The 12,399-nt window shown below is 47.9% G+C and overlaps 1 protein-coding gene across 1 annotated transcript in view; it reads left to right on the plus strand.

Annotated features, from left to right (window-relative positions):
- Nucleotides 1-7,655: 7,655 nt before the first annotated feature.
- Stk32c (serine/threonine kinase 32C) overlaps nt 7,656-12,399 on the plus strand; it is an 80,380-nt gene continuing 75,636 nt past the window's right edge. The window contains exon 1 of the mRNA XM_032892362.1: nt 7,656-8,074. Within this exon, the coding sequence (XP_032748253.1) occupies nt 7,810-8,074 (265 nt within the window). The 5' untranslated portion in view covers nt 7,656-7,809. The remainder of the gene's footprint in view (nt 8,075-12,399) is intronic.

The following is a 12,399-nucleotide window of genomic DNA, read 5'->3' on the forward strand; positions in this document are numbered from 1 at the left end:
TTAACAGTTTAAGACAGCGATTTTCCAAAGCAGCTGTACCACTAGATGTTCCCGTGAGCCAAATATGAGTTCCAGACCAGCCACCTCACGTACTCAGTGTTTTGTTTTATTACCGCCTTTTCATTCTTCTGAGTAGATAATCCTGATTGTGGTTTAGACTCTCCTTGCCTGGTGACTTGTGGTTGTGGGTCCCAGTTTCATGGGTCTGGTAGCTGTTTGTATGACTCCTTTACTGTAGCATCTGTTCAAGCCTTCTAGCTACTTTGTAATCCAGTTGCTTTCTTGTAATTGGGTGTGAGAGTCTTTTATGTGCTTTGCGTACAAATCTAGTTCTAGATATAGGATTTGGTATTGGCCTCATCCACTGCCTTGGCCCAGTCTGTTTTTTTTTTTTTTTTTTTTTTTTTTTTTTTTTTTTTTTTATTCTCTCAATGGTACTCTCTGCCATATCGAAGTTTTTATACTGTTAACAGGGATCAACTTACATTTTTCTTTTAATGGATCATTTTTTTTTGTTTCGTATCTGTAACATAATTACTTTCTGTCTACCCCCAAATTAGAGCTTACTTCTAGTTTTGTAAGTGTTAGGATTTGGTTTTGCCTCTGCTTCACTTTGAGTTACTCTTTGTGTAAGGGTTTATGTGTTGCTCTTGTGTGGGTATTCATAGCCTCAGCCGACTTCAGTTTTCTTTGTGGGGAAGTTTTTAATTACATGTTTTGCTTTTTTTCCCTGTTCCTTTTCTTTCTCCTTCTTTCTTTGAGACAGAGTCCTTTTCTAAAAATATCATTACATTAATTTATCCAGTTTGTGAATGTGTGTGTGAGTGCATGCGTGCTCGCAGATACGCACCACAGGGTGTATGGAGGTCGGAGGTCAGTTGCAGGAGTTGACTCTCTTCCTTCACTATGTGGATCTAGGGGATTGAACTCAGGTTGCTAGGTTCCACAGCAAACTGCTTACGGTTGTATTGTTATATAATCAGGATGGCTTTGAACCCACACGCTTCTACTTCTACAGTGATGGTATAGGTGCAGGTATGCACCACCACACACAGCTTAATTACAATACTTCTTTTACACATATGGGTTGTGTTACTGTCCCTGAGAAAACATCATCTTAAAACCAGGTATAATAGTACATGCTTGTAATCCTAGCACTTGGGAGATGGAGACAGGAGGACCAGGAGTTCAAAGTTATCCTTAGCTGGGTAGTAGATTGGAGGCCAGCGTGAGAGTCTGTCTCAAAAAAGGCAAAAAAGAGAAAAGGCAAGACAGCTGGCTGGCTCCATTGCTTCAGCCAGAGCGTCACACAATGAGTGTGTGGTACAGCAAAGTGTCTCACCTTATAGCTAGAAGGGTCTAGAACGACACACCTGGAGAGGGTCCATGATCAGCTTCCTCTAATAGACCCTGCATCTTCTTGGTCCACCCACACTGGACTCAGGTGATTCACCCACTGACAACAGGAATGCTTCCACGATCCATCAGCATTGAACTAAGCTTTCAATACTGGAGCCTTTGAGAAATTTCTCTATTCTGACAATTGTGTACGAATTACCTTTTTCAAAGAATTTTCCTATTTATCATCTGAGATGAGAATATATTAGAGGGAAACTTTCATAATATTCCTTTAATGTGTCTTTAAGGGTCTCTCCTGCTGACCCTTTCTTCATTTCTGATATGGAAAATTTCCTTCTTATCCTGTAAGGCTAGAGTTTTTATAATTTTATTGATTTATGTTTTAGATCTCTGTCTCTCTGCTTCAGTCTCTGTCTCAGTCTCTCTGTCTGCCTCTCTCTGTCTGCTTGTCTATCAGTCGCTCTCTGTCTCTGTCTCTCTGTCTCTGTCTCTCTCTCGTGTGTGTATTGTGTGTGTGTGTGTGTGTGTGTGTGTGTGTGTGTGTGTGTGTGTTGTGTTCACATGCACCTGCTTGCCTGGTTGCTCATGTACTGCTAAGAGGGCAACTTTTGAGAGTTCGTTGTCCCCTTCCACTGTGGGTTCTGGGATCAAGGTCAGGGCATCAGGCTTGAATGTTGTCTTAGATAGTGTTTTACAGCTGGGAACAGACACCTCAACCAGGGCAACTCTTTTAAGGAAAACATTTAATTGGGGCTGGCTTACAGGTTCAGAAGTTCAGTCCATTATCATCAAGGCAGGAGCATGGCAGCATCCAGGCAGGCCTGGTACAGGAGGAGCTGAGAGTTCCACATCTTGTTCTGAAAGCAAACAGGAGAATGCTGGCTTCCAGGCAGCCAGGATGGGGGCCTTAAAGACACACTTCGTCCAACAAGGCCACACCTCCAAATAGTGTCACTCCCCGAACCAAGCGTATTTAAACTACCACAGATGTCGACCGCTTTTACCAGTTGAGACATCTTGCCCACCCTTTGAGATTTCTTTTTTTTTAACAAAGCCAGGTGTGGCGGCTTTTTTTTTTTTTTTTTTTTTTTTGAGCTGGGGACCTAACGCTTCCTAGGCAAGCGCTCTACCACTGAGCTAAATCCCCAACCCCTCAAGATTTCTTAAAAAGACCAATGACTTATTTTGCTTATTTTGTTATCACCTGAAATGTTCTGCTTCATAGATTTATGACAGGGCGTTTCCCCGTTCTTTTATTCGCATGATGTTTAGATTCTTCTCTCTCTGAAGTGCCTCCTCTTCCTCCTTTTTCCACACTCATTTTTTCTTCCCTTGCCTGTAACTTCTCACCTCTGTTAGATTGGTTTATAGAGTGATGTTTTAAAGTATATAATATCTTCAATTTTATTTATTATGTTCTTTTCAATTGACAACTAAAATTGGGTCCATAGATTGTTGAGCGACATTCTTGTCTTGCCTATGTCCATCCAATGTCCCTGCGTGAACTTCAAGATACTCTCTATGTCCCCACAGAGCTGATCCTTTAATGGGCAGGGACTAGATGTATATGCCCACTTGTCTGGGAGTAGCTTAATAAACCCTAATGTAGGAGTGACTGGAAAGACATTCTGTGGGTGTGACTGACTTTCAGCACAGGAAGTGGTCCTTGATAATCTGAAAAGGGCTTGTACAATGTTCTGAATGAGATGGTTAGAGATGTGGCCTAGGGAGGGTTTGGGGGTGGACGGACAGGTGAGAACACATTCCTAGAAATTGGATGAAATTCTTCCCCATTGTAACACAACAGAGATCAGGAGGGAATAGTGTTCTGTGTTGGGTGAAAAGTGGAGGGAAACCTTGGACGTGAAGGTGAGATTTTTCAAGCACAGTATAAAGATGTTGAGCCTTTGTAAAAGTGGAGGAAAGAAAAGGAAGAGACAAGCAAGATCTGTTAAGTGAATCAAGTTAGCGCTTCATCACTTGGGAGCCTCCTAGCTTATCCAGGTCACAAAAGTTGCTCAAATTAGGAAATTCACTGTGTGAAAAAATACATCTAGATGGTTGCCGAGGTGATAAAACTGAATGAGGAGTGGAGACGGGTGTCTAGGACTCCATTGCACTCTTCTGATAGAACTGGGAGATTCACAAGGCCTTAAAGAATGTTCTGTCAGCAGAAATGCTGCCAGCTGGGGTTGGGATGGACAGATTCAGGACAGTGAGAGAAAGCTGCTGGACTTCCATGATTCTGCAAGTAGAAAACTGGCTGGATTGTTACACTGAAATGTGTGCTACGTTTCAAGACAGAGGAAAAGGACCTCTGGACCACCCAGAGGCGTCAGGGGTCTCTCCAGGCCAGGACATGGAGCATGGAGTACAGAGGAGTTTTAGGAGGCCTGCACTCTTTCTACTAGGTTTCTTTTTGCTTGGGCCTGGCTGTTTCTTCACCTCATATTTCCTTCTTCAGAATGGAAGTTTCTGCCTTGTTCTCATCTTGGTCTTACAACTTGGAAGCAGATAACCTGTTTTCTAGGTGCTGGGACCCCAGGTGGAGGGAGGTTTTGAGTATATCCAAGACCCCCAGAGAAGCCTTAAACAGAGGGTAGCATGTACATGTGCATGTGTTGCACATGCACAACACACACACACACACACACACACACACACACACACACACACACACACACACACACTGCCTTTCCCATCTTGTCAAACACTATGGTATAAGTTTAGCAGTTTGGTGAGACAGCAAAACTAGCACATATTTCTTCATAATTTCACAGACGAGGTTTATTCTTAACCACTGATCTTAGCAATCTCAGTACAGGATTGTTTATTTCCTTCGTAAGGGGAGCATTTTCCTCCTTTTCTTACTTTCTCTTGGGCACATGTCCAAATCCTTAGTGTCACTGTTACTCTTTGGAGCAGGCATGAAGTCAAGTCACTTAACCATGAGTACCCACCCACTGATTCTAATAATGGAGAGGGGCCTCCCAGTGAGGAAATGGTTGAACTAGGCTTGCTGATCGCTAGCCTGTCCCATCTCCTCAGTGCTGGCATCACCAGTGTGCAACACCCTTCTTTGCTTTTGGCACGAGTGCTGGAGATCTAGCAGGCTTGCGCTGTGAGCACATTACTGACTGAATTAGCTTCTCAGCCTCTGTAGCTAACGTTTTTGGACAGCAGTTTACCCAGGATAACAGAAGCCACTGAAAGTGAAAATGTGTGGGGAGGGAGGGGAGGAGAGTGTGCTTGATTTAGATGAGGAGATTCGAGACAGAGCTGAAAATACCCAGGTGCGATTTGAGACTTGGTGTTTATGTTGAGACTCTTGGAAATATTAGAGAGCTTGGGAACCCCTCCTAGCCTTCTAGCTCCCCTTTTAATCATGGTTGGTTCTGACTCTAGCCTCGGTGGTGGGAGCGACATGCAGCATGCGACTGGGTATAGCAGTTCCTGTCTTTGTTCCTGAGCTCTTCACTAGCCTGGTTCTTACTGTCTGTCCTCTGAATCTCTGGAGCCAGATCTATGGATAGAAGCAGGAATCTCTGAGTTTTCCGTCAGACATTTTATCTCAGTGGCAAATACCTGAATGTATTAGCTAGCTTTAACTCTGAACTTGACAGTTACCCAAGAAGGAAACCCGAGTTGAAGGATTGCCCGGACCAGACTGGCTTGCAGGCGTGTATGTAGGGTGTCTTGATAGTCAATTGGTATAGAAGGCTCAATACCATCCCTAGACAGGCTGCATAAGAAAGCCAGGTAAGCACTAGCCTGTGAGTGAGGCACGGATGAAGCATCCCCTGGGCTTTGTGCTTCAAGGTCCTGCCCTAAATTCCCCGGAGGACGCACTGTGGTCTGTAACTGGAAGAATCCCATTCCCTTCCTAAGTTGCTTTTAGTCAGTGTCTTACCACAACACCACACTGAAATTAGAACAGTGGTGAACAGGTACAGAACGTCTGTGCTGATGGGCTTCTTCCTCCTTCCCCTTTATCCCATCCAGGACTCCATCCTATGGGTTGGTGTGGCCCATGTTCTGGGTTGACCTTTCCCGCATGTAAGTGCTCTCTGGAAAAACCAGTTGGGTATCTCTCAACCCAATGAAGTTGACATTCAAAATTTAATACATGGGCAGTCAGAGGCATCAATGTTACCGCTTCTTCTTCTTTTTTTTTAATCTCTCTTTTAAAGATTTATTTATTCTATATAAGTACACTATCGCTGTCTTCAGACACACCAGAAGAGGGCATCAGATCCCATTACAGATGGTTGTGAACCACCATGTGGTTGCTGGGAATTGAACTCAGGACCTCTGGAAGAGCAGTTAGTGCTCTTAACCACTGAGCCATCTCTCCAACCCTGTTACCACTTCTTTTAATTCACCCTTTACTTAGTTTTTGAGACAGGTCTCTCACTAATCCAGGAACTCACTTATTCAGTTAGACTGGTTGGCCAGCAAGCCCAGAAATCCTTCTGTCTTTGCCTTCCTATGCTAGGATGACAGTCATTCAGCCATGACTGGGAACAGAACTCATGCTTATGTGTCAGGCAAGCACTTTACCTACTAAGCTGTCCTCCAGCCCCTCTCCCACTTTGTCTATGGCACTCTCTTCTTTCTGTCCCCTAGGCCGTTCTTAGGAAGCCAGGGGTGGGGAGGAGGGACATAACTCTGCATTTTATTTACTTCCTGACATTTTTAGAGGTCTGGGAGGGAAAGGTTGCCACTATTTGGGTCAAGGTCCTTGAGGAATTCTGATGTGCAGAGTGGGTTTGCTGGCTTCACTCTCTCCCACACAATGAAAGCTGAGGACCTCCTCTGAACAGGCCATGCATCGGGTCTCAGTAGGCCTACGGGGTCCTAATGGAGCACAGTACAGAAGACTGTAGACCTCTGCCGGGACTTATTTCACTGTCTCTGCCTTGGAGAGTGTACCTTGAGACTCCTTGGAGACTTGTGGTAGCAAGGCTGACTTTCAGCCATGCTACACTGCCGATCCCCCTACAACCTCTAAACATGTGAAGCCTCCGTCGTGCTCTGTCCTGGGCCAGCAGACAGCTCTGTTCATTATCTGGCCATGAAAAAATGGCTCCTGTTTAGCCAAGACCTGGTTCTAGCTCCTAAAATGCTGGCCCAAGAAAGACCTAGGTCACCTATACTTAGCTTTTTCCAGCCAAGCAGGTTGGGGGCGGGGGCCTTCCTGAATTCCTAAGTCGGTAGGGGTGGATGAACTTGAGGGCTACTGTAGAAATTATGAGAGGGAAGAATCTGCTGCCTTGTGGTCACCCATAATCCACATAGGGACAGAAAGAGGGTCACTTCAGGTCTTCCAGGTGGTGGAGAGGAGGGCTGTCTTTGTGACCAGGTTTTAAGGCAGACTTAAGCAGGCAGAGACTTCCAAAGGTCAGACCACTGAGTAACCGAAAAAGAGTTCCCAGTAACAAGGCCGTAGACACTGGAAGCCAAGCATCCCGACCTCGTGAAGGAGCAGGAGCAGAGACAGAAAGGCTAAGCTACACTGCAGGCTTCCCGACATGCAGTGAAGACCCTAGTGAGTACACAGGACCCTAGATAATTTGTGTTCCTCACCAGGCCTTTGGCGCAACCTGTACTAGGGGACTCTATTCAGGGCCGGATAAGCTATGCAAAGAGGTCAGAGGAGCTAGACTAAGCACAACCAAGTTTCTGGACATGCGCATCTGTACATATGCGCCTTCTTGTAGCTAAGGGTCCTAACGTCCGCTCTGGGCGGGGATTCCGTGCCAAACTCCGCCCTACTCCCACTCTCCTCAGGCATCGAGATCCCGCGCCGCCTGTGGCCTCAGAGCGGGATAGCACCCTGCTGCCACCGCACGGCAGCTTAAATACTTCTCAACCCCTATTAACGCGCACAGCGCAAAGCCGCGGCCTAAAGTTTGAGGTTTCTAAGGATCGATTGGCAGAAATCTGCAATTGACTTTTTGTAGGAAGACAGCGGAGGTAGGAAGGCCTAGGGAATTCCTGATTGCTCGCCAGTCACAGCATTCCTGAAGGGCTCCCAAAAGTCTCCGCCGCTCTGTGAAGGAAAGAGTCCTCATGTGTAGCCTCTTGGGCAATTCAAGATAGGAGGAAGGCGATTAGCATCTGTCCTCTCTCGCTTTTATCTCCGCTGCCTTTTCGGTGCAAGGGTCGAGCCTACGCAAACTAGACCCTTGTCCGCTGGTAGCCCGCGCGGCGCACTGAATCTAATACCAGCCCCGCCCAAGCCCCGCCCCGGTTCCGGACTCCACCCTGAGTCCACCCCTCCGGCCCCGCCCCGCTGCTCGCAATCCGCGGGCGGGTCGGCTGCCCCGGAGAGCCAGAGCCAGTACTAGGAGCAAGGCCGGCGCTGCCGGCCCTTAGCGCTCTGCTCTCGCAGGGTCGGGCGCGGGCCATGTTCCGGGCTGTGGCCGCTGCGCATATCCAGGCCTGGCGATGAGGAGCGGCGCAGAGAGAAGGGGCAGCAGCGCCGCGGCGCCCCCCGGTTCTCCACCTCCCGGTCGTGCGCGCCCCGCGGGCTCCGATGTGTCTCCCGCCCTGCCGCCGCCGGCAGCTAGCCAGCCCCGGGCTCGGGACGCGGGCGATGCCCGCGCGCAGCCGCGCCCCCTGTTTCAGTGGAGCAAGTGGAAGAAGAGGATGTCTATGTCGTCCATATCGGCATCCAGCGCGCGGAGGCCGGTGTTTGACGACAAGGAGGATGGTGAGTGAAACCGCCCACTGGGGACTCCCGGGGACAGCCGGGTACCCGGGCCTCTGGAGACCTCGCGCGCTGTCTCAGGGTGGACGCGGGGGTGGCATTTCTCTGCGTTGGGATGCAGTCGCCACCTGGGTGGGACCGCTTCTTGGGGCGTCTGCGTTTCCGGGGAAACTATTGGACCACGACTGAAGTCCCCGTGGCGCGTCCTGATTCCAGTGACAGCGCAGCGGGCAGATGAGGCTCTGGCCCGCCTTTCGAGGTGAGAGTCGGCGATGGTGGAGGCTGCTCCGGGCTCAGGCGCGACACCGCCCACTAATGCACACCGCACGTTTTCATTTTCCTGTATGGGTGGTGTGCAGGCTGCGTGGTTACTTTTCATTCCAGGAGATTCTGCTTGTTGTGCAGTTTGTGAAGTGAGGTGGCTGCCCTACAGGTGGCACAGGGGCCTGGGCCCTTCAGTTTGAGGTGTTCCACACGTCAAACCCAGACCCTACACCGGATTACGCCGCACAGTTTATCCATGGCTTTGTGCTAAGACCCTCGGGAAACTCGTGCTCTGTGAAATCTTTCTGCAGAGATAGCTGCTGACCTGGGGGACCTGTGTCTCTTGAGTAGCAGCAGAGCAATCTGGTGGGGAGCTGGGGATGGGAGGTGCTAGACATCTGGCCCTGTAAGCACAGCAGCTGGAGCCGTGCTGGGTACAGGGACCTTTGACTTAGCACCTGCTGGATGCAGCCTGGGTGGGTGGGGGGCGTTGGGATGGAGTCACATGTAACATATAGCTTTTCCCTACAGAAGCCATGCGAATAATTTTAAATGGTGCAGTCATGACACATTTGATGTTTTTTTGACATTTTCTTAAAATAGTTGAAATATGCATTTTCATTTGTAGGCAGCCTACAGAGGTATGATGGATTTTTTTTTTTTTATAATTTTAGAACACAGTTCAGCATAGGAGCCCAAGCTACTTATTTCCAATAAATAATTTAAGCATTTAGGAAATTACAACAATCAGAAGTCAGGCCTGTGTTGGAGAGCATGTGAGGCTACATGCTGGCATTCCTATTGGAAACAGGAAGCATGAGGCCAGGCTAGTGAGTTCCAGGCCTCTGTTGAGTATGGTCAGCAGGGGAGGGTCATTCAGGTCAGCCTTGTGTTCTGAGGTGGCTGGTCACTGTGCTCTGAACTTGGGGACAGCAGGACTCACATGCTTTCATTGTCAGTAATCAGAGTTAAAAACCAACCAACCAAACCAAACCAACCAACCAACCAGCCAACCAGCCAAACAAACAAAAACAACCAATAAAACTGCCCCGTTGAAGGAAGCAGATTAGTAAGTTGGTTTGTTTCTGGCTACAAGACGAGAGGTCTGGGAAACACATTTGCTTTCGTACTTGCTGGTGCCAGCTAAGGGCTGGCCACCCCTCCATGTCTCTGAATCATGTCTCCAAGGCAGCAGGGTGGAAACAGAAATTGACGTAGTGCAGGGGCTGCGGTTGTTGGTCTAAGTCCATGTTTTCTTCTTCATAGTATGCTGCCTCAGAACTCTAGGGTTAGCAGAGGGGCACGGAGCAAGACCAGCTGTGGTGCTCTCTGCCACTTGAGAACCTGCCTCCTTACTTGCTTGCAGTAGAAAGACAGAGGGTACTAACTGCTCTGGGCTTATGTGAGTGAGCTGCTGACGTGGTTCACCAGGCCTTGTTTTGTACGATGTGTCACAGGCAATGCTCATCATTGGCTGTGTGGCCCTGGACTGACGCACCTCGAGAACTTAACTAGGTTTTGGTGGGTTCGAGTGACCAAGTGGGGTCCTGCTGGCTGAGAATGCTCTCTGGGAGGGTAACCACTTGGTTCTTCTTGTCTGTGTCATTAGCAGGGCACGCATAGAGTCAGGGTGTAGCGTCTCCTTCCATGCAGTGCCTTGAGCGAAGGTGTTACGATTCGTGTACACAGAATGAGTATAGCCGGACCAGAAGAGCAGTCTTCAGGTGGGAATAGGGCCTGGACTCCTGTGTTCCAGGGGACACAAGTCACCCCCTTTTCCTGATGTAGTGGGGCCTAAGAGGCAGCCATGCTGTGCTGGTGACTTGCATGTACTGGAACTATACAGTTGCCATGGTAATGTGAGACCTTCTGATGAATTTTTTTTTTAGATTAAAACACCTAATTAATATATCAAATTTGCTCAGCAAAGGGGGAAAAAAGGAAGAAAATAGGAAGGCAGTTTAACAAAGTAGCAGGTAAATTGCAACTAAAGAGTATAGTCTTGCCAAATAAGATCTTAAATGGCCTCTGTTTCTATTAGTCCTCCTGGAACCCAGCGTGGCTGTTCCTCCCTGGCTGATATTTGGGGCAAGAGAAGAATTCCTTGCCTTTCTTCTTTCAACCAAGGGCTCTGTTTGCTTTGCTCTATGCTCTGGCTTCTACTAAATTCGCTTGGAGAGTAGCCTCCTATCACTACCTTGGTGCTCTGTGATACTGAGGGGTTTCCAGTACCTTCCCACTCCAGTAACCCGCTGAGACATTGCTCCATCCCAGCAAACTAGGGCTTGCCACTGCAGACCCACTGTTGTGTCCCCTTCACAGGAGGGAATTCCTGATAGCTGAGAAGACTTGCTCCCATCCTGGACCCTGGAAATGAGTGAGGGTGCCTCTCGGGTGTGGTAAGTTGGGGAGCACAGTGGAAGACAGGGACCCAAACATTTAAAACACTCTTTTAAAAAGAAATGAAAAGAAAACCATTTTTTTCTAATTAGAAGTGTGTTGCAATGTATATATTTGAAAAAGAAGTTATACTTCATGCCAGAATGCACGTTCAGCATGGTGAGGTCCTCAGGCGAATGTCTGGGTGCCTGCCCAACCTCAGGCTCTCTTCCAGAGACCCAGGAATGCAGTCACACCTACAGCTGTGTGGACACCCTTTCCCCGGCTTTTGTACAGAAGTGAGACCACTTTCTACACACTGTTTTGCTGTAACCTGCTCTTTTATTTATCAACATGTCACCAACATCTAAGAGATCGGAAGCATCTCTGTCGACTGCTAGATCCCTGTCAGCAGCTCTCCACCTGGGTAGTGTGTCACATTCAGTGGGCACTCTTGAAGGACACCAAGTCCCTTCCTAGAAAAGCTGAGGTTCAGCTCGTGGAGATGGGCTGGCCCAGGGTGAGGCTCAGACATCTCTTGTCTACATCCCCGTGACTCTGAGGAGTAGCCAGCCCTTCCTTCCTCTGTGTAGATGTAATTTCTCTGATTACTTAATTTCCAATGGGAGGACATTTTTGAAATACAAGCTACATGGCCATGAATGTCTTTGCATGCTCGTCTCAGGCCCTGTCACCTTAGGACGAAGTTTCAGGACTGTCATAGCTATGTAGGGTGGAGATGGAGACTGGGAGACAGCAGACTTGGGCCATCATACTGTAGCACACATGTGGAAGTCTGAAGACAGCTTGAGAATGTTGGTTTCCTTCTGACATGTGGCTTCCAGGGAATAAGCTCAGGTTGTCAGGCTTGGTAGTCAGTGCTTTTACCTGCTGACTCATCTCCCTGGCCCAGTTTTACTTTTTATATTGAGAATTCACCCACTGAGAATGGTAACACCTTGTTCTCTGAGTTCCGTGTTTTCTTGGACTGAGCACGTTGAAGGTATTTGTAGGCTCGGATTTTTTAGGCTTCTTGTATGTTGGTTCCATCGAATTGCTGGGCTGTTCCCTCCCCCCCCCCCACTGGTTCCACTTTACGTGGTTAATGTTGGCTGAAGAGATAGTTGGTTTAAATATTCATTTGCCAAACATTGGTCATAATCTGAGACAGGAGGATCATGAGTTTGAGACAAAGCTGGGCTATGTAGTGAGACTGTCTAAAAATCAGAAAGCAGACTGACCAACCAAATAGCTACTTTGCTAAAACCCTTGCTAGGTTTTATAACATTCTGGTGACTTTTGTTGGGTGTCCTGGGAGGTCTGTCATGCCACCTGCAGCCCAGGGCTCTAGTTATAGAGTGACATTTGCCTCTCTTTCATTAATGTTATCCCCCAGAGCTCAGAAAGCAGAGACTGAGGCTCTTCTGTGTTTCAAAGTGTTGTTTGGCCCAGTTTACTAAGTGTATATGGGGTTGGGGATTTAGCTCAGTGGTTAGAGCGCTTGCCTAGGAAGCGCAAGGCCCTGGGTTCGATCCCCAGCTCCGAAAAAAAAAAAAAAGAACCAAAAAAAAAAAAAAGTGTATATGGTGTGTGTGTGTGTATGTGTGTGTGTGTGTGTGGTGTGGGGTGTGTGTGGTGTGGTATGTGTATGTGTGAGTGTGTGGTATGTGTGTGGTTCAGTGTGT

Source organism: Rattus rattus, chromosome 2 (genome assembly GCF_011064425.1).
Source record: "Rattus rattus isolate New Zealand chromosome 2, Rrattus_CSIRO_v1, whole genome shotgun sequence".
Classification (NCBI taxonomy): Eukaryota; Metazoa; Chordata; class Mammalia; order Rodentia; family Muridae; genus Rattus; species Rattus rattus.